The sequence below is a fragment of the Macrosteles quadrilineatus genome, unplaced genomic scaffold (assembly GCF_028750875.1).
Source record: "Macrosteles quadrilineatus isolate MER2022 unplaced genomic scaffold, UCM_ALF_1.0 Scaffold_4__1_contigs__length_99947679, whole genome shotgun sequence".
Lineage (NCBI taxonomy): Eukaryota > Metazoa > Arthropoda > Insecta > Hemiptera > Cicadellidae > Macrosteles > Macrosteles quadrilineatus.
In genome coordinates this window covers 2,256,679-2,280,480 of record NW_026542597.1, presented here as the reverse complement: position 1 = coordinate 2,280,480, position 23,802 = coordinate 2,256,679, and the positions used below count along the sequence as shown (strand labels likewise).

At 32.8% G+C, this 23,802-nt stretch overlaps 2 protein-coding genes across 6 annotated transcripts in view; one reads left to right on the top strand and one right to left on the bottom strand.

The window, feature by feature from the left end:
* Positions 1 to 23,802, top strand: part of LOC128991937 (voltage-dependent calcium channel type A subunit alpha-1-like) — a 392,598-nt gene that overhangs the window by 142,100 nt on the left and 226,696 nt on the right. The window lies entirely within an intron of this gene.
* LOC128991677 (granzyme M-like) lies at positions 18,368 to 19,309 on the bottom strand. The gene has a single exon (XM_054414771.1). It carries the CDS (start codon positions 19,307 to 19,309, stop codon positions 18,368 to 18,370), a length of 942 nt encoding a protein of 313 aa, XP_054270746.1.

The window sequence follows — 23,802 nt, the reverse complement described above, 5'->3', positions numbered from 1 at the left end:
GGGTGCACTTTCTACATCTTTTATATCTTTCCATTTTGATTACGAGCAGTTTACGAGCTCAAGATTATCAAAGTCCAAGACTAAATTCTGGTTAAAACCGATATTTGCGTTGCAGCTACAAAATTGCCTTCACCAGCTCAATGCTCAAATTTCATTAATAAACGCCACACAATTAATAATTAGTGCTGTAAGAACATTTGCTTAAAAAGTTGACTCCACAGCTGACTGCACAGAATACATTCTATTTACAATAATTCCAAATTAGTACATGCAATAGTAAATGGAAGGAGTTTGTTTTAAAAGGTCAGTCGTCGTTTGTTTTTTAAGTCAACAAAAAATGCTTTAAACACAAGGTTCAAATGACTCACATTTTTTTTAAATTTAACTGCAGCTGCGGACAAGCATCAAGCTATAAACTTTGGGATTGGTGTCATAAGCAACTCTTCTCGATTCTCTAATTTCTTGAATAAAATGTTTATTCTAAATAGACTGTCTATTGCAATGACTAATTTGATAAATGTTTATCCTGTTATAGTTTAATTTAGTTAAATAACAGATTCATCCAAGAAAATAAATATTGTTTCAAAATGCCTGAAAGTTTCATTACAATCTGTCGAGCGGTTTTGGAGACCATTACGTTCAAATATATATATAAATATATATATACGAGTATATATACAAACTTCCTCCTTTATAAATATAGATTCGTCCACGAAAATAAATATTGTTTCAAGCTTAGTTTGAAATATATTAATTTTTTAATTTGTATTGAAAATATAGTATTGCCAGAGTACTATTTCGTTACCACATTTGTTAAATAACAGTTATATTTCTATAATTACTTAATTTTAACTTTCATTAATTACTGTATCGTGTCAGATATATACTACAACAGCGGTTTATCATCAGTCATGAGAACTGTGGCATGGTATAACAGCCATACAACAATTAAGATATTCCATCAATTAGCATAATTGGCTATTCAATACAACACAAGATAGTCTTGAGTGCAGCAGGTGGCGTGTCCAAGTATACATTAATCAGTTCTAACATTTCTGGTACAAAGCGTTGCTTTGCAATTAGTCATAACATGCTGTAGCTTAATATACAGGGTGAAATAAAAGTCTGGAAACGGCTTAATATCTTTTGAACTAAATCCGTTAGAAAATTTAAACCTTTCACATCAACTTACATGTAAGAAAACTACTTTTTCCGAGCAATATCATTTTTTTACCTCTACCAGGGGACGACCCGTGAGGAGTAGGTACATAATCTTTAATGTAAGCATAGGTTGATATGCACATCATTTTAAAGGGTTAGTCGAGTGGAGCTCATTGCCGGAAACCACGTCTCAAAAGGTTCATCCGTTACACAATGGCGGCTGTTTAAAGTTCTTGTGGAATATACCTGCACAGGCCTTAGTATTGGTAAATACTCGTATTAAACATTAGCTTGAGAGCTGAAATTGTATTTTAAAGTCAACTAGCTCATAGAATAAGTTAATTCAATCTTCAAAACAAATTTAACTAGGTTTCAGATTTCCCGGCTAATTTTGACTATGAGTATTTACCAATACTAAGGCCTGTGCAGGTATAATCCGCAAGAACTTTGGACTGCCGCCATTTTGTAACGGATGAACATTTTTTGACGCGGTGTCCGGCAATGAACTCCCCTTGACTAGACCTTCAAAATGATGTGCATGTCAACCTATGCTTACATTAAAGATTATGTACCTACTCCTCATGGGCCGTCCCCTGGTGAAGGTAAAAAATGATAATGTTTGCAAAAAGTAGTTTTCATACATATAAGTTGATGTGAAACGTTTGAATTTTCTAACGCATTTAGTTAAAAAGATATTAAGCCGTTTCCAGACTTTTTTTCACCATGTATATCATCATCATTATATTCCTTATATATTGAAAAAAAAAAACCCTTGAAATAAACTTTTTACGTTTACTTTTTCCTCATAAAACCAAGGCTAGCAGCACGAGAGGTAATGAAAGCTGCTCACTAACTAAGATTTATTGATGATAAACTAGGTAATCACGACATTGTTTGATGCCAGAGTTGATAGCGCTGTTTATAGCGTGCGTAAGCGTCATAAGTGTCACTGACGGATGGACTCGCTTTGTCATAAAACCGAATTAACCTGCAGATAATCTTGACTTAGTTCTCGGTGCAATGGAACACTAACCTCGTCATTTTACCAGTTGAGTTTTGTTACTATACACGTTGTACGTACACTAAAAAAAAGCTGCATCTGCAGGAAGAGGTACGGGTATATTGGGAGTGAGCTGGTCTAGTAGTGGAGCGCATGGCTTTGTCCCCAAGGTCCCCGGGTCTAATCTCGCATATCACCAATATTACACAAGAGATAATGTCCAGGCTTGTAAAAATAGCCTGAAGTATGATATAGTATATTTCGTACCTAGGGCCGAAAATGAGGTTTTGCCGGCTCGAGATAGTTTTTAAGTTCGAGACGAAGTCGAGAACTTAAATCGATCGAGAGCTGCAAAACCATTTCGGTCCGTGGTACGAACGCTATTTTTCCCCGCACTATACCCTATTACCACTAATCACCACTATAATAATGCACACTGATAGTCAACACAACTACAACTTTAAGGTTATGTGAAGAAATAATTTGAGGAATCAGCAAAAATAAAAATAAATAGTTGCTAGGCAACGGTGACAATAACACAATTCTATTGCAATGCTATGGATTTTGATTGTGTATTTAAAATGCATTCATGTTTTAAGTAAGTAAGCGGACAGCTGATTTTGCGGCCCCGGGCTGTAAAAACCTGCTCGGTCCCCAAATCACGATGACAGCTGGCATGGCCAGCAAAACGTAACTTTCAGCCACCAATTAACGTATGTAATACAGCCGAAAACATCATAGTGTGGTGAACAAATTATTTCGGGAACTATGAGTATCACTTTAATAATAGCCAGGTGTACAAGATTTAACAGTAAACATACAATAATGCAATACTAAGTACTTAGTTTAAAATCTACCAAAACAAATACATTATAATATAGATATATGTGTGTAGGTATATTTATTTATTTATTTATTTTGTATCTTGGCTTATAAAGTATCCATATTAAACTGTGGTGTTAGTTTTACCTTTCACTTCATAGTTATTTGTATAGGGTTTTAATTTGATATAATATTTATTTATTTGAATATAATATATATTCAAACAGAGTGTTCTTACAACTGGCAGCAAAAGTTATTCAAGTAGTTTTCATCCACCTTCGGGAAAAAAAACTGATTAAATTAATTATGGTTGTTGAGACATTTTAGTTAGTTGTTAAGCACATATACAGTATAGTTAGGTTTGTTAGTTTTAAACACATTTAAGTGGTCATAAAAGATTTCTTCTGTTGGCTAGAGATAACGAAACTTATTCAACAGGTTACAATTCATGTTGACAATGAGCAATGGCATATTTGAAACGCACTGAACGAATGACAGTCTCTCTTAAGCCTCTCTGATAAGCTTATATCTTTTTACGGATTTCACAAGAACAATTCACAATCAAAGGACATAATAAGGTCTTTGTTCTGTTTGGACAAGTATTTAACAAATATGTTGTATTTTTGTATTAGTACAAAATATATTTGTACTTAAACCTTTGATAGCTTGGTATAGCCACTGGTTGCAATAAACTGCTATTTATTTTATGTTTCGAATAAAGTGGTAAAAAGTTTTATAATATTATGAGAATCCTTGAAGTTTCTCGAGTTTGATATTTGAAATTGCAAAACTTCTTTGTCGTCATAGATACTTCTTTTTCCTCTAGTACTGCAGTGTTTTTACGAAATAAAGGCATTTCCTAAAAATAAACTCACACCATATATCCACTCAACTGTATATTAAATTCGTATTTTTTAAGGCTATTTGTATATTGTTTTAATTGCATTAAATATTTTACCACAAAGATGCAGTCAAATTTTTACAGTATCTATTTCATCGGTTGAGCATTGAACAGAAACCTTAGTATAATCTTACTAATATTATAAATGTGAAAGTTTGTGTGTTTGTTTGTTTGTTTGTGTGTTTGAAGATCAATCACGCATAAACCACTGGACGGATTGGGCTGAAATTTGCCATGATGATAGCTTACATTCCCGATTAACATATAGGGATATTCTTATCTCAAAAATCCTTTCGGGCTCCGCCCCAGTGGCTCTGTAATTCCCCATGTTAACCTTATGAGTATTCATATTTAAAGGGAATTAAAGAATTTAGTCAGCTGTTTCAACTAAAAAAGTTGGTTCTATGATATGGAAAAGCATTAAAAAGTTATAATATTTACCAACAGGGTGCAGCACTATATTTTTTTGCATTTATGAAAACAGCTAATTTGAACTAAGCAGCAACAAAAAAACTGTGATTCGCAATGAGAACTGTCAAAGTAGGAATATTTACAGTTATATGTTTATGTTTTTTCATTTCATGAATAATTTGTGATATTTTGCGAATTTTTGATAATTTATTTTTCTCTATTGTTTAGGTGAAGTGGTACAACATTATGGCTATGGTAGATGTGTAATACTATAGAATACTGTAAATTTAAAAAAGCAAATTTTATCAAACTGTGTCCTCCCTTATTGCAAACGCAAAGCTTGAGTATAACTGCAATAAGCATTTTATACTTATATTCCAACCCCGTACGAAGGACGGGTACTCTGCTAGTATCTAATAACTTGTAGTGAATATGACATTTCCAACCCTTATCGATTAACAATAATTATTGAGATGAGTACGACACATAGATGCTTATTTTAAACCAATATAATTGAAGGATGAGCGTAGTAGAATGGAGTTAGATGATCAGATTCTCTGTGTGTAGCTTTTTTGCTGACTAAGATCAGCTGTTTCATTAGTCAGGATCATTTTTTTAAAGCCATATAATCAGGAACAGCTGGGTCCAGTTTTACTACTGACATTTCTCAGAATCAAACCAGCGACATTTTGTGACTGTTAGGCGAGCACTATAACCACTCAGCTACCCAGTCAGTTACCTAATTCACCTGGTATTAATGTCTAATACTTTCTGTGAACCTACATATTTATTACTACTTTAAACATTTCAATGCAAGCTGCCATGGAAATGTAAAGGACCTTATTAGCGTGGTGTCTTAAGCGGCCCACACACTAGCGCGCATGTGCCTTGCGTGGCTCGTGGTGAGGTGACTGCGAGCGGCTCGAGGCACATGTGCGATCCAATTGGTAACCACACACTAAAGACACATGCGCGCGCACCACCGTCTTTGACGATTCAATAGTGGGCTATAACAGCAAATTCAACATATATTATATGTTATATGGAAATCATTCTAATAAACCCCTTTGTATCGCCCCCATGTAATTTTTACCTACTATTTGTTTTTCATTTTGGATTTTTTTTTACAAGGATTTTTTTTTTTAAGTTGCAAGCAAAGTCACTAAAGAATCAAATTTGCCTTCAAAAAATACATTAGACGTGATTATACTTCAATTGATTGGGGGAGTTATTAGTTGTATGTACTGTATTATGGTTTTTGTGTTTACAATAAACTTGTGGGCCTAAAAAAGTGAGAAATAAGGTATGAAAGAATATGAGGGTTGTATTATTTAATATAAGGGTATAAGGGTCGTATTTAGAGTACCTATTAGGGTTATAGACTTAGATTTAATTAGTTTAATTAGTTCTAATTAATTGGTTCACATCGATATGAAGCTCTCAAAGAGTTGATTTCAGTCTCCACAAACGTATCGCCACTTTCATTAAACACCCCCTTGCATTTTGTTATTAATAACTCCTTAATTTCTTTTCTCATTTATTTGTTTGAAAAGTTTACATTTTTCACGTCCCAATAACACGTTTGTGATCTATAAAGCTCTATAAACTCAGACCAAAACTTTCTTATGTCATTACAGGACATCTTAACCGCACAACAAAGAAGTTCATAACCTAAAAACAAGGACAAATAAAATACAACACGTGGGGCAGTTAATGTTACACTGTGCCACTCAGGCGCAGACCTTGTATTTGTCGATTTACAGTATATGCAGCTATGGTTTGTACTGCTAGTTCGCGAACATGTGCCTCGGTTTCCCACAGACTGGCGCACATCATAACAAGCTCGCGCTCTTGTGACGATGCTCGAAGGTCCGGCGGCAGGCACCAGGCACCTCGGATGCGCGTCACGAGCATGGGCACATTTACCCACACATTGAGGCGCATGTGCGTAGAGCTGTTCGCGCGTCACATGTGCGCGCACAAGCGCCCCAGTGTGTGGGCCGCTTAAGAGGTAGCTGAATTGTAGTTTGAAGTTAAGGATAACAGGGTTTCCTACAAGCTTTTTTGGGAATATTTAAAAATATTTATGAGAGATAAGTAGCTGAACTTTCGTAGTAAATTTTACCCAATCTTAAATTATCTAAGAACAATTACAAGAAGAAGAGAAGTTGGTTGTTAAAAAGTAAAGAGTTGGCGTCTCTTTCTATTATTCTATGTTCATTGCAAAACTAAAACTACTAATCGCAGAAATATCCAATGCAGTATAAACAAAATATAAATTGGATTATCGACAATAATTTATCATCATTATAACATTATTAAGGCATTTTAATACTCTGTTTTTCACTTAATTATTGAGATATTTAATTGTAAGTTAAAATTGTAAATTGAAAGTGTATTATATATTGCATCTATTGATAATACCTTTTAAGATATATTAAATTTTGTATATTTTCCCTATACATCTAGTTATAATTTGAAATAAATAAGTACAATAATTGCTATTATATATGTAGATTTTACCCCATAAATAATTGTGTACAATATTTGGAAAGATTTATAGGCATAAACACCAATCAAACAATGAGAAATACAACCGAATCTTAGTCTTAATGAAATGAAAACATCGTCAAATCAAAGGCTAAAATGTGCTGGAAGCCAATTGGACTGTGAAGTGCGCAATGTTGAAGAAGTGTTTGGATTGGATTCTGAAGAGTAAGGGTTCTAGTCAAATAAAAAACGGTATTAGTAATAAATATTGTAATATTTTAGCATACTGACTGATTTTATAGCTTTGTTATGATTTGATTGTATCTATCAGAATTTTAACTTAGTTTTGATGGCTCAAAGAGTCAACTTAGAACTTGATTGTTTCACCTCATTAACTCTAAATACTAAATAAAAGATAGTTTTACACTAAGTCTATTTTTAGAACCAATTACGACCGATACCACAATCATGTCAGTTAATCTTAACATCGCAACATCCTTTACAAAACATTTTATAATTAAATAAATATCTGTTATTACAACACATATAGAATCACTAATTATTAATGTCACTTAAAAATGTTATTCCTTCATATACTTTGATGTAAGTCTTTAACCTCCCTTAAGTTTTTATCACCTATAAAACATAACTAGCAAACCCGTCGTGGGTTCGCTCACGAAAAATTAATTTTAAGTAAAAAAGTTAAATGGAAAACCGGAGTAGGGCCTAGGCCTATATTTCGTGTTTTTTTATTCATGTAACTATTACAAAAATATGTTATGCAGTAAAACACTTTTTTCAAACCACAAAAATAATTTAAATATTTTCATTTCACGTAATTAAATACCAGCTGTTCCCTTAATTAATAGTTCAGATTCAAAAGTATTAATGTGTTCAAATTTAAACAAATCTTTTCTCCATAAGGATAACATAGGAACTTTAAAAGCCACTGGTGTAGAGCCCTGATATTTCTTAAAAACGCTTCTTATTGCACACCTCAGGTTGATTAGAACCCCTATGCCAATTCCTGAGTTCTTACAGCGAGTAGTTTTTGAGATATAATAATTAGTTATTCTGTGAATGGTATTTGACTTTTATAGTTATAGATTATTCGTCATTATATGAAAAATAGAGTACAGCAAAATTACATTTTCGTTTTTTTCTGATTTTTCAAGCAAAAACTAAAGGTTATAAGTAGAATATCTGATATATGCAGATTAGTTTTACCTATGCATATAAATAAAACACTATAAGTTCATCACTGATGGCTGAGTAGTAAGTCAATCAGACTGTAATGGCTTTGCTAAGTTGACAGCCAACACAGCTTCAGTTATTGACCTAGCTCAATATATCCAAACTTTGACCAATAGTAGATAGTTATGGGAGAGGAGGTAACACAACTGCACTGGCCATTAGATATCAAACCAACCTAGTTTAATGCATCGTCCTAGAGGTTTCATTTGTTGCCATTAGCTGCAACGTTTGACGATTTGTCTGGTGCGAGGTCGTTCCGTTTTTCAGTGGACCATGTTAAAAGGTAATCACTGGCAGTTATAACCATGGATATCATCTGGTTGTTTTGATACTCATGCTTATTGGAAAACGTAATAATATTTACTCGCGGACATTGATGTTTAATATTTTTAAATGGATGATATATAGGTTTAAATGTAACCTATGCAAATTTTAACATAACATACGAAACGTGTTCATGATAAGAACATTTGAACAGTTATGGTGATGTGATAACATTTGTTTTTGAGCACATGGTTGTCTGGCTAGCTAAGTAGTTCCAGTGCTCACCTTAAAATCTGAAGGTAGCTGGTCCGATTCCAGGCGAGATCATTTCCACACTCGGATGCCATTTTCCATTGGGTTATCAATTAACAATGCTATCTAACAAAAGGTTAGATAGGATCAAGACCTGGGTTCGGACCATTTTCTTTCAAACAACGTTGAAAATTCCAAATGTGTATGAATACAAATATATATATATATATATATATATAAATTATTAATGGCTGATCAAATCAAGTAAAATGATATTTAAAAAAAAACTTTATGAAATAACTACACTTTTACGTAGGAAATACATAGGAAATCCTAGTTTTACATAGGAATTCGGAGGGAAACTTTGTATTTTGCACCAAAAGGTATGTCAATTTGTACATATTCATAAAACCATCCATTAACATTGAGTTTAGATGTGAATTTGCTTCCAGAAGGGCCTTGAGACTCTAATACCAGGTTACCCTATTGTACAATTTTGGTAACCTAATACTTACTAATGGCTTTGTAATGGGCCAAGGTTGTGAAATGCAATATCGACAAAATAATAAAAAAAATCATTTTTAAACAAAGCAACATAAAAATTTAATTTCATAATGTTTTTTTCTACACAACTAGGTTGATATAGATGACGGTAAGTCAAACTTGAATACATCAAAAGGTATCTTATATCTTTCATTACAAATATACTGTCATTGTGGAGTTTAAGAAACTTTGTATTACGGTTGTGTTTTGTTTGCAATAAAAGTTATTGGTGCACATGAGGCATAAACTGCGGAACTTAACATTTTGTTCTTCAAATATGACAGCTGCTGACAAGCATCCAGGAATAAACTTGGGGATTGATTTTATAAGCAGCTCTTCTTGATTCCATAATTTTAGTTCCCGTAAAAATAAAGTTTCCAAAACATACTTTCTTTGTTTGAACACAACATATAGTGTAAACCCTCTTTAAATTGGGTTTATTTAGACGTATTGTAATTGAATGGGAATTAATTATTTCATTCATTTATATCTCGTTTAGTTATTTGAAGAGTATGGCTATTGGCATAGATATCTATTATTAACGCTGCAGATCAATCGAGCATTTATGTTGTATACTTTAAAATCTATAAACAAAATAGAAAATATTTTTTTAAAGTCTTATTCATGAAGAAGTGAAGAAATATAATATTATATTTCATACCTAGGGCCGAAAATGAGATAGTTTTTAAGTTCGAGACTAAGTCGAAAACTTAAAACGATTGAGAGCTGCAACATTGATTATTAAGAGCCATTTCGATCCATGATACGAACGCTATTTTTCACCACACTATACCCTATTACCACTATTCACCACAATAATAATGTACACTAACAGTCAACACAACTACATTTTTAAGGTTATGTGAAGAAATAATTTGAGGAATAATGTCTTGAAATATTTCATATACATTGTTGGTTTGATGAGCTATGGTAAGTGACATTCAATATAATTTACAATTGTCATATTTGCATAACTTTAATATTTAGGATAAATTTGTAAACTTATTACAAACAAATAAGGAACAATGTGAACCAATATTACTATTATTATATAAGTCAGATGTAATAAAAAGTTTGATCTAGATGAAGTTCAGTTACAGTCATATACATATAGTCTAAATACTTTGTGATTACTGTTTTACATAATTAAAATAGCTTATTCCCTATAAGGGAAATTCGCTAAAACTAACATCCAATCCTTATTTTGTACATTTCAAACTCAGTTTGAAAATATGTGAAACACACTCAGTTCATCGAGGGCTTATATGATTGTTGAGTTAAAACTCAAGCCTGCTTTCAATATTTTTGTTAAAAATAAAATATTCTCTCTCACGCTTCAGTTGGACTTTCAACAATTTGCACTTATAGCTTAGTAAAATATACATCACATGATTTTCGTAATTCTAACTGTGATAAGTAAGTATGTTATTCCTTAAAAAATAGTTTTTGATCGAATTATTATTTGTCAATATATATGTAGGCCTACCTGTCCAAACCGGTCTAATATTTCCTGTGTGATTTTGTTTAAAACCTACTGATAAAACTTAATTTGTATTGTGCCTTTTTGAAAAAATGTACAGTAAACTTACTACGCTCGAGATGACCTTAAACACTTCAGGTGATGTTACGAAGCCCTTTCTGTAAAAACAACTTTTTGGGGTTTGAAAGAGTTTAGAAACAACCTGTTAACATTGTTGTATGGTGAACACATTATTAACACTAAATTTGTGGAACTATAACACTTTCTGCCAACGTATAACCCCCCGCAACTTCTAACGCTCTGAATGTACCTTTGATTACGGTACGGTTCTCTTGCCGTTTCTATTCCATGTAACGTGTTACTAGGATGGACCGGGTTTGAAACACTGTGTTTTGAAACACCTCCTAATACAGTGATTTGACGTACCACTTCACCTAAGATCCCATTAAAGATTTACTTCTAACTCTTTTGGAACCGTCCCCAGTATGATGGAAAAAATATCGTTCAAAAAGTGGATTAGGAATTAGGTAATTCTTAATCGGAAAGGATTGTTGCATTATCGGACAGTTCAAACACAAAATGACGTCACTGAACATTTTAAAGAACCATGTATTAAGTACAAGGTCTCGAGTGTCAAGGATCTATGTGGTTGTAACTCAATACATCTCCTGCTGAGTCTCCTGGGGTTGGTATCATTCCCTCCATATAACAGTATCAGTGTGTGTATAAGACAAGGTCCTGAGTGTCAAGGATCTCTAGGCTGTAACTCAATCCATCTCCTGCCGAGTCTCTTGGGGTTGATATCCTTCCCTCCGTATAACAGTATCAGTGTGTATAAGACAAGGTCCTGAGTGTCAAGGATCTCTAGGCTGTAACTCAATCCATCTCCTGCCGAGTCTCTTGGGGTTGGTATCATTCCCTCCATATAACAGTATCAGTGTGTATAAGACAAGGTCCTGAGTGTCAAGGATCTCTAGGCTGTAACTCAATCCATCTCCTGCCGAGTCTCTTGGGGTTGATATCCTTCCCTCCGTATCAGTGTGGGTATAAGACAAGGTCCTAAGTGTCATGGGTCGCTAGACTGTAACTCAATACATCTCCTGCTGAGTCCAGGATGTTGATATTACAGTAAAAATCTACTAAAAGTTATACAGTGTTCTATAGTTAACACAAAATAAATTACGGGGAAAGTAAGTATTCATCAGTACTAAAATCCATTACCGAAATACAACTTGTCTTATAACGCGTTGTATAAAACTAAACCGTAAAGTTTTTAGTAAAATCTACTATTATTAGAGAAGTAAAAAATCTATATCGGTGAATTGAGTATAACTATGTAGCCTTAGAAGTAATTTTAAACATATTTTTCTTCTCTATAATATTTCTTCAATATTTTGTTACAGTTCGTTTAAAACATATAAATCCTCTGTGCTCTTTTGATGGAGAAATTCCAGTAACGTTATTTAAACAATTAAATATTGTTGCCGCTATGAATTGGAACAATAAGGAACCATTTTGTCTAATAATTAGTAATTAATCGTGTTACTCATATTTAAAAAGTTAAAGTCTAATTACTCGTTAGAATTTCAACCGATTAATGTATTTTATGAATTATAGTATCGAATCTTATTTCTTTAATACATTTTCTAACGATTTCAATGTTCATTGATTCGAGATGTGTTGTAATCCAACTAAGCAAAGAAGTTAAAAAAATGTTGTTCCTATAGTATTGATTCTTGTTTGTTAGATGGTACTTTAAAGCGCTTCATTGGCATTGGTTCATTAGCTTTCTATTTACTCAAACTTAAAATTATTAAAACTATTGAATAATTATATGCTAAAAATAAAAAATAAACCCTTTTTAGAACGTGAGGAGTTAGACCTTTTCAAGGGATAGTTTATTTGAAACCCAATCTCGTTGAGGTTCTTTTCTTATTTCACACTGGATGTTGGGCCTACCAAGATGTCCCCGAGCGGGATTATCTGCAATTTACAACCCGAACTAAAGCCGAGGTCTTCTGTTAGTGAATCAGACTATATTGGTCAGTTGTAGCATAGTGAAACGTGTGATATAGTTTATTGCATTTTTTTATCAGGTAGGGTTGAAGAGCATAATTAATCTTTAAAAATATTTTACAAAGAGGTGACGTTTTCTGATGTAGTCCACTAATAAAATTGGAAACCTTTTATAGGCTAGGGGAGTAATTACTTGATGTAAATAACTGTCCTCATTGGTATATATACGAAAGACTAGATGTGGTGTTTATTTTAGACACAGTTTTATATTTATTATCTTACCAACTAGCTAAAATGGCATTTAATCTATAACTCAATTAATATTAATTAGGCTAGTATCGCAAAGGTAAATAACTCTATACAAAATAAAACCCTTTAATTACGTAATACATATTGCCTCAGTTTATATTGTGAGTATGCCTAGTTTGTTTGGCATTGTGATCTTACTTAGTTGACTTTGCATTGTTAATTTTGAATAATGATTATGTATAAAAAGGGGGAGGATTCTCGACAATTCAAAAAGTAGATTAAATTAGTCAATCAATTACTATTGCTATTTAACTTTTATTCCAATACCTTACCTTGTAAGCCAATCGAGAACCAGACTGATTATTGAGTAGATAAAATAGCAGAGTTTATTGTCGTGTTTATAGTGAACGCAAATGCCATCAACATTAATTACAAACGCTCTCAGGCTCTGTCATAAAACCGACTGAATCATGGGTTGTAAATTAGAGTTTATTAGTTTCGCTTTATTTTAGCCCACAAATATAACACTGCCTAAATAACTGTTAAACCCTAAAACATTTAAATTCTTTCGTAGGCTAATAAGTTAATTCAAGTAAATTCGTTTTTTGCATAGATCCTACGCTTTTCTGTTACACTGCAGTGTCATATTTACCACTAAAACTAAAAACCATTTGAAAGGAAGCAGATTTTTTAGGACACTATGTATCTATGTAGCCCTACTATGTACATGGGAAGAACAATGGATAAGATTTCACGTGAAGTTAAAAAAGATATTATTTTTAAGATCAGTTATTCCATTTTTTACGCATTAAAGCACCTCCGCAGACGAATATCACGGGTGAGGTGCCACTACCTGGGTATCTTGATGAACCTTTATCTTAAGGAATTAAGTAATCTATTAAAGTTTTTGCCAATTTAAAAGTGAGCTACTCCATTCAGAGGGCCAAATACATAAAATAGAATGTATAATATAAATACAAGATTATCTGCAACTAGTTTATTTGAACAGGCACTATTGAAACATGTCTCCTTTGAAATTTGCATTCTTTGGTCTTTCCGTTGAAAAAAGTCTAATCTAATCAATTAAAAAGTTGTTAAAGCGTGAACTCGGCGCAAAATGTCAAAACCTTGATGGGTTTAATGGGGGGGGGGGACTAATGATTATGAGTCCTTTACGTAGGCTGGTACAATTAAAGAACCACCAGGTGATAACGTCTCAGTGAACCCCCGGGAAGTAGAGAAATTACCTATTTTCCAGCCTGAGGTAAATACACCAACAATGTGTACGTTGCGTGACCTTTGCTAATATCGGAAACTTCCTTATCACTACTAAAAACCTCCTCAGAGTGACCTTTCAAGTCATAAAACCATAGATTAAAATCCTTTTATCTATGATAAATAAAATGTAAGTGCAATTAATGACACACACTAACTCCAAAAACTCTTTCTGCGTGGAGTATACGACCCGATGATCAGGATAAATAATTATGAACATTTTATTTTGTGTGAGGTAAATCTAAATTAAAAGTAGAAATTTGTTAGAGGATATTTATTGTTTGTAAAGAAAATATTTCTGTTAGCAATCATAGAAGAGAATGTGCTCGTACACTAGGATGTTTAATCTTAAACATTGATGAGTTAGTCTTACTTCCACTTCATGCATGTGTTGAACTGTCGGTTCAGTGACTGATTTTTGACTACTTACTACTTCTTTGCAGTTTCCGTGATCATAACATAGACATCCCGGCGACGTCATGATGGTGATTTGAAGGTAGCGTGTAGAACTTTGTCTTGTCAACATTTCCTTATCTGAGACACTAATGCTACCATTTCACTGAGTCATTCTGGCCTATCTTAACGGGTTCTATGTCGTATTTATAGTATTTGTCACTATTATCTAGATAATTCAATGAAAAGTTTAAGTAAAATTATTAATCTATTTGCATTAGGCTTTAAGGTAAATGGTGTTTCAATACGTGAGAAATACACGGACTGTTAAGTAGCCCCATTATAAAGGTTAAGTTGTCAGCTATGTTTCTTGATGAGAGAATGTAAATAGACCGCAATGCTATCCCAATTTTTTTTAAACAGACACAATATATTTCCAGACATACTTTAAATAGTTATTCATGTTTTCAACTTGATCGATGTTACATGATAGTGGCCTTTAGAAAAAGTCCAGTAAACAGATCGTTATGGAATATTTTTAGAATGTTGGCTGATTATTGTCATTATGTGTATTGTGTATCTTTAGTATAGTTTATTAAATAAATTTAAAATCTTAAATATATGTAAACATTTTTTTATAAAGATTCTTGATTTATTTAAAAAGAAATGTGTTTATAAAGAAAGGTCTTAAGCTGAGTTTGGTAGTTTTTCAAACTTCCTCGAAGGTAATAAGAAAGGAGAAAACTTGAATAAGATTAAAGTCTTTCAAGGCAAGTTCATTAACTTGATGCTTATACATACAGGTCGTCGATTTTAAACGGGTCAGTGTTTTTACTATTGTATATCTCTTTCAAACATAAATGAATTTATCTTACAAGGCTGGTCAAGAAAATGATTTTACCTCCACAATCAAAACATTTTGTCGAAATAATGTATTTGATTTACAACCATGTAAGTGAATTATGATTTATGATTGTGATTTGTGTTTCGTTTCAGAAACGAATGATTTAGAATAGATGTAACGTCGTTTAAAAGATGAATTTCAAATTTGATAATACGCTGTTTAAAAGCTTCTCTGTTTTTTTATAGTTTGCTTTTTGTCAGGTATTTGAACTAATAAAACTCTCTAGCGTATTTTAAAACTTAATAAAAATAACAAATAAATACAAACTGTAAACATTATAGTGTCTTATGACAGTAGCATAGTAACTACGACCATTGACTTTATATCTACACAGATAGATATAAAATGTAGATAAATATAACAGATATCTACAGTTATTGACTAAGGAAACGTCTGTGCTACAGTGTAGATATAAAGTCAATGCTACGACGGCACCACCTGGCAATATAGAGTCAAACCTGTACGGAGGGTATTGCATCTAGAGAACACCACGGCGTTGGCACGGCTAACCGTTTTAAACACAGTTTCTTACCGTTTTAAACGGCTACATTCTGTAGTTTAGGGTTTTAACTAATAATTTATAAAATATTTTAACACGTTAAATTGCTGTTTTTTTTTTTACTTTAATAAGAATTGGTAAGGTTTGAAAGAATATATTTTGTATGAATTTAATGGAATTAAATATTATATTATAAAGTATTTTTATTTTCCAATTACATTTTAAATGGAAATATATTCCTCCATATAAATATAAAGTACATATCACCAAACCCGTGTAAAATTACAATTTTCATTCCATGCACGAAAGCCACTTTACCCTCACACAAAGTGGTTGACGCAATTGTCCAGTTCAAATTTACAAATCCACTTTGAACCTTTGTATCCAAATGACGTTTCTGCTCAAGCAGACTTTATTTACCAACAAGTATTTGCTTTTACCGTTTAAATTATGTAAAATGGCTCAGAGATGGATTTAACTTGTTTTATTGACATACATCGATGCAAACACTTTTTTGTTTTATTTAGACGTAAGAGCAATCTTCTTTGTCACTTTTTGGCATCGTATGTAGTGGCAGAATTTTCCTTAAAAATAATATTAACAACTAAAGATGGATATATATTTTCCCCTTAGTAAACCAGTTGTAAAATATTTGCACCTAATAATAAAATTAAAGTTATAAATTATTTTACACACAATTTTACTAAAACTATTCAAACAGTCTTATGCTAGTACTTCACAGCTAATAAAAGATCAATAAAACATTAAACTACCTCCTACGTAGAGAAATATAGAGCTGAGAGAATTATACGCCTCTCTTGTCTACTCGGGGGAGTGTATTAGTGTTAATTGGAAGATATTAACACTTACGTTGCTCCATCTCACCGTGACTTAACTTTCTTCTAAAAAAAAAAATTCAAACCATTTTTACAGAATTAAAACTAAAGGAAATCTGTTTAATTTAGGCTATTTTCAATAGCACGCAATTTTATATCTTTAACTTAAAAACGTGTTTGTTTTCTATAGTTGTATTATAATTTCATTTGATCAACAGTACATAGTTTTAAACCGTAAAAGAATAAAACTAAAGTTAAGTTTTCTTGAAAATACCCTTTTCTTCTGACTAAATGTTTTCAACCATTTTTAGCATTTTAGTTTAACTTTCTTAACATTGAATGCGATCTACAATTAAATTCAATAATTCTCGTTTAGTTTATAATTTGTTATTTGTATAACAATATCTTATCCCTTTTGTGAGTTTCTTTTCTTATTATGGTTCTATTTAACATTAGTGTTTTTGACAGTCTCTACAACTGTAACAATTCCTTTTAGTCGTGGATCTCTACTCGTACTTCCTCTTTATGATTACCACTGTTTACCTTCCTATACATTAGTATTTCTTCACATTGGGGATTTTTGGAAGTGTTGTAAATATCCTTCTTATATTATTACGAAATAAGAAGATTGTTTTGATAGTGCATAACACTCGATGGCTAAATGAATCCCGTATAATACATGTTAGTCTTCCCTGTACACTTATAAGAATCTTAACTACTTAGTTATTATCCGTCACCCTGTACCATACCTTCTTTTCTTCTAATATCACTGGCTGGGTAGCTGAGTAACTGAGTGCTCGCATAGCAATCAAAAGATCGATGGTTCAATTCTGAGAAAAGTTAGAAGCATTTTGATGGTTCGAAACTGGAGCCTACTATCCCTAATCGCTGGTGTTTCAATAAAATGATCCTACAGCTCCTACAGCTGATAGTCAGTAACAAAGCTACACAGATCATATCACACTAAGCCAAGCTACTCTCATCTTTCACTCACATTTTGGTTAAAATGCCAACCTAGTAGGCGTCCCCATCTCAATTAATAAATAACTGATAATTGAACTATTATCTCAATACTTTTTCAATCTTCATAAGAAAAAAATATATTGCACAAGTAGGTAATCTCAAGATCATTTTACATCATAGCGTTGTTAGTAGCGTTTGTAAGCGTCATAAATGTGGCTGAAGAACGAATTCGGTCTATTATACCATTAATTACCTAGTGTAGATTCAACTGTGGTTTTAAATATTTCCGAAACTAAACATTTGCAGCGTATTTCAAGAGTACCTATGAAAGTAATTTTGAAATTAAATTGAGTTTTCAATAAGAAATCAATACACCTTTCTTTGAGGAATGACAAAATTAATGAACCTGCCCTGAAAGATTTTCATCTTATTTAAAGTTTGATCTCCTCAAACTCATTACTTTCCAAACTGACTGAAAAGCCGGAAAATAGATCAGGTTTCCTTGGAAAAATGTCTTTTAATGATTAAGTATAAAGTTTTAGTTGTTAAAACATCCTCAGCATTCAGAGGCTTTACTAATTAAGCTGTAAAAAGCTTACTAAATCAATAAGATAGTGATCACCTTTTAAACAGACACATTTCCTAACTTAAATTTTAAAATATTATCACGATATACCCGAATATAACTGCAACTAAGCTATACATCTTGCTCAATCCAATCCCGGATGTATTACATTGAAACTCGTATTTAAACCTGTCCGGCCTCATGGTCTGTAGTATCCAGCTGCGATGAGGTGCGACCAAACTGAACACACTAGTCGTACTATAGTCACGACAAGGATTACCACGGACCGGCTCGTACAACCACTTCTTGTTGGTGTCAGTGACGATTACATGAGCGACTCCCACCAACTTTCCCTCACAGATTAACCCAGCTCCCGTACTAGCTGCACACTCTGGGTAAGTTCTAATGGTTCTGTAAGTGCACCCGTACAGATCCTTCTGTCTCTGCCACGTCCAATAGTCAAAACTCCAACCAACCCTTCTGAAGCACGGCACGTACACCAACACCTTATCTTTAATCCTTCGAACTTCAGAGTTAGTAGAATTCAACACACCGAACCCGGTGACGTCACATGAGTACGTTGCGAAGCTCTCTGTGTGGACTTGTTCATCTATTCGAGGAACTACTCTGACGTAATCGTTCTGTTTAAACATCCCCTGAGTCTTGAGCAATGCGAGGTCATACTTGGTGTTGATGAACGAGTGGTAGCTGCGGTGTAGCTGGGAGTTGGGGAGGTACGTTTTCGTAGCGTACTCCTGGTACGCCTCACCTCCAGCGTAGACGTGGAACCTGCGTAGTCTGATGGCGTTGTGGTAGAGACATGAGCGAGCTGTGAGGACCCACTGGGGCGCGACGAGAGTTCCGGAACAGAAGTTGACGTCCTCCGTGTCTTGTTGACCGATGACGAGGACAGCGCTGGGTGATGCCTGTGGTGAGGAGTGAACCGTCTGGGAGTAAACTGATGGAATACGAAGAAAGATTGTAGAAACTGTGAGGTGTAAAGTAAAAAGTAGCATCATCTTGTAAGGCATCATAGTTTATTTAAGTTTAATTTGTATTCCACGCGAAACAGTATTATTGTTTTCACGCCTTTTTGGGATAACTACAGCTGTTTATAAAATTAAATCGCCAATAAATTTATTTGTAAGGTTACGCTAGGTACGGTCTTGAGATTTCAAAACAGTTTAATTAAGTCATTGGTTTCGGTTGATATTTCTTGTTTGTACATACGTAACTGTACGCCTCCATTATGATTCGAAATCATGATGTTAAGAGTTTATATGCAATTTACGTCGACTAACTAAAAGTGTTGTTGACAATGTAAAGTCAAAGCGAAACAATTTTAAAGAGGTGTTCATAAACATATAAAAAGAACCTAGATAACAGACCTATCAACGGGTATTCTGATGAAAAAAATCAGGGAACTATGCGATTTTCAACAGTTAAAATCAATTCATCATGAATACTAATATAGAATAGTGTCGTAGATGTGTATATACTAGCTTCGTTACATTTCCAATACCATACAGGGGAGCGAGCTGGTCCAGTAGTTAGAGCGCGGGACTTCGGTTCCAGAGGTCCCGGGTTCCAATTCCGCCAAATCACCAATGGATTTTATCTATGTGATATGCCTCAACCCCTAGGTCTAGCCAGAAGTAATGTGAAAAACAATTAAGGGCTCGTGCCTAGCGTCCTAGGACAAACAAACTACACAAAATACGTTGACGTGAGACAGGCTGCAGTGACATAGTGGAAGGACAGCATTAGTGTCTCAGATAAGGCAATGTTGACAAGACCAAGTCCTACACGCTACCTTCAAATCACCATCATGATGTCGCCGGGATGTCTATGATGATCACGGAAAATGCAGGGACGTTGTAGTCTTAAAAGCATTGCATACATACAAAAAACTAGTTATTGGTATGAGAAAACCAAATAAACAAGTACTCTCGTCCAAACACTGTCAGTCAGTTTCTGAATAGTGAAAAATAAATACGGAATTAGTAACTACTCAGAATATATACGTTATAGATATAAAAAAGTATCAATAGAGGGTTGAAAATGTTTGTGATATTTCAATCATGTTTTATTACACATTAATGATCATAATAATTCACACTCCAATATTTAACCGTAATAAACTGAACAATTATACAATTCGTCATTTTTACACATCACTTCATTTTTTTATCCTACATCAGTGATGGTTTCTTAAACCTACCTTCGTATTCAATTAAAAGGATTAATATAATCCATCATGTCAGTGTGTTCAAGAAGAAATATGAGAATGTGTCAGCTATTTCTGCCAGTAAAATGTATATGAATTCTAAAATATTCCACAATTCAAGCTTTAATTCCTGTTTTCTATCTGCTAACCATTTTTAGAAAAACATTTTAAACAAGCAGGCTATATTAAGTTGATCATGATGACCGAAAGTCTGCCACGCTGAAGGCTTTTGTTTAAGTTAGGACTGGTCGTCAAAAGACAGTTAAGTTTTATGACTTGAAAGGTCACTCTGAGGAGGTTTAGAGTAGTGATAAGGAAGCCGCTGATATTAGCAAAGGCCACGCAACGTACACATTGTCGGTGTATTTACCTCTGGCTCGAAAATAGGGCATTTGTCTGGTTCCCTATGGATCCCTGGAACGTAAGTAAACTTTTCTGGTTTACAAGTATAAAATGCCTACTATAGATTGATACCATGTGTCCAATACTGATTTTCATTCTCATTTTACAACACTATTAACTTGACTCTTTTAACGTTATATTATAATATTGTTGTTGTTCGTATTGGGTATAATATCAACGATAATGTTGTTTACATGCATAAAACAATATTTTGTATTGGAATTTACATTTTGAAAATTTTTATTTTGTTTTGTTTTAATAAAATAATATATTCAAATGTACCAACATGGCTTAAACTAAAAGGCTGACAAAAACTAGTTCATCTACAATGCTATATTGTAAATGAATAATTCTGTAAACCAATTGGAATATAGGGTGTACACAAATAACTTAATGAACTCATTTTATTGGAAAATGTAAACACAAAACAAAACTGTAAAATCAAAACATAAACAATCATAATAAAATAATTATCAGCTCATCAGTATTTTCATCTCTAATTTCCTTTAACTGAAAATAGCTTTTAAGACTCATCAAGACATTTTTAAATGTTTCATTCTCTGTGTAGGGTGTAAAGTTTATGTTAGGTACATGACTATAATATTGTGTTCAACTGACATAGAAGTTTCGTGTTAATCTACAATTTCGCTTTGTGTAAAAAATGGCTGTAATAATGCTCTTATCTCCAAATAAACATCTTCTACCCAGCTCTGTAGTCTTCTTCTTGTTCAAAATAATGTTCATCTACAATCTTCAAAATATCTTTGTAGTTTTGTAGTTATATGAATTTATGCCATGCTTCCTCTGTAACAGTTCTGCCAGGAGCATCATAGACTGATGAACCCCTGCTTCTTAAATTTGTGGAGTTCTTGTAATTTGTCCTTTAGTGCTCCCCTTTGATGTTTTAGTCTTCTGATATCATTTCTTCCATCACTCATCGCCATTTGTTGTGTTTTTATAAAATAATATATTCAAATAACTTAATGAACTCGTTTGATTTAAAAATGTAAACACAAACAAAACTGTAAAATCAAAACATAAACAATCTTCATAAATCAATGATCAGCTGATCAGCTGGTATAGCATAGGGGGCATACTATTAAAACAATCAAATATACGTTCATATCGTTCCCTATTTAAAGTGGAAAATAGAGTGCAAATTTATATTAATCACGGGTGGGAGATTCATAAATGAGAGCTCAACGTTCCGGAAATGTGTTTTACTCTTTTTTTGTACAACTCCTTTTGTTAAAATAAGCCATTCGACATGTTCTACTGAAGATTCTTCAAAATATTTAAAATAAATACCAATCCGCATAATTAAAAGTAAAATTATTTTACTTTTTTATTTAAACTTAATGGATCTGTCCATTACTACCTGGATATTGAAGCGATTGGATATGCGATTTCAACCGCCTTATTTTGATTACTAAGCCAACGATTTCTTATTAAAATGCTGGTGTTTAATTGAAGTTATACAATTTTTTAAATAAATATTACAAATATTTATTTTTTTACAGCTATATCAGAGTAATTTTGAAGATAATAAGACCTATTTAAATCCATCAAGTTCTCTTGGCGGTTGTTTTCTCAGCAATTGTAGTTTACGGGTTTTTTGTAATTATTTGAATATCTTCAAGCAAAATAGATTTTTATCGTTTGTTAAGTAAATAAAACATATATTATAAAACATATATATTATAATATAAGGAATAATCAAGAACAAAGATAAGCTTCAACTTTTTCTAAAGTTTGAAATGTAAAAAATACTTTATGGTTTGATTTTTACGAAATAGGGCTCTTTTAACTTTAGGATTCTCAGTTGTATTTAGTTTAGTGCCCTAAAATTACTTTATTACTTACTAAATTGAAATAAAATTGTTGTGTGGTTAAATATTTTACGAAGATTCATTATTCATAATTATTCTATAACATTTTATTTTTTTTTATTATTTCATACATGTTTTTAGTTAATATATTTTTTATTATTTCATACATGTTTTAGTACATATTTTGAGTACCTACAGTTTGTTTCACTGAATGGTCCTAAGTTACTTCTGCAAGCTAATTCAGTTTTGTACAGAGCCTGGAGCCTGAGACAATCTGTATTTAATGTTTATGACGTTGACAGTTACAATAAACACAACAATAATCTCTAACTAAATAACAGATTGTCAACTTCACATCAACCTGATTCAGAGTAATATTGAATCTAATAAAGCAATAAAATTATTAGCTGTTATTAGGGTCATTTTTTGAAGGTATGTCATGGATTCTTTCACGTCTAATCACGTCATAATGATTCACGTCGTCATTTTTTAAGTTTTTATATTTATCGCCATTGTTATTTCCTAAGGGACATAGTCAATCACTGTATTAGTAAAAAAAAGAAAAAGAAAATAAAAAAAACCCTGGACAAGCATGTACTGTACTACAGAGGAAGTGGCATTTTTCATTAAAGAAATATTAATAAGATTGATTAAGGAGTTTCCAGACATTAATTGTATGATTCAACTTTATGTTTTCAGACTTTCCAGATGTTAAAGCTAAGTTTAAGAAATTCATTTCATTCATACGATTCTCTACTAAAAATAATAAGATCTTTTCTAACCACAGATTATCAATTACATAGGCTTATCACCCAGAAATAGATTTAAATTCCAAAGTACTAGTATGGCTATTTAACATATGGTACACGTTTCACATGTTCATTGTTTCACTTAACTGTTTGTAGCTTATTAATAGAGGACAATGAGTTTCAATATACAGTTCACTAAACTTCCTTCGGCATCATATAGTACGATTCAGTAACAAAGGACCTCGGCCTTGTTTCGGGTGGATATTGCAGTAAACCCCTCTTGGGGCCATCTTGGTTGGTCCAACATCTAGAGAGTT

What these genes read in the sequence shown, in the direction of transcription:
- LOC128991677 (XM_054414771.1), bottom strand. Translation starts at nt 19,309, where the DNA reads ATGCCTTACAAGATGATGCTACTTTTTACTTTACACCTCACAGTTTCT.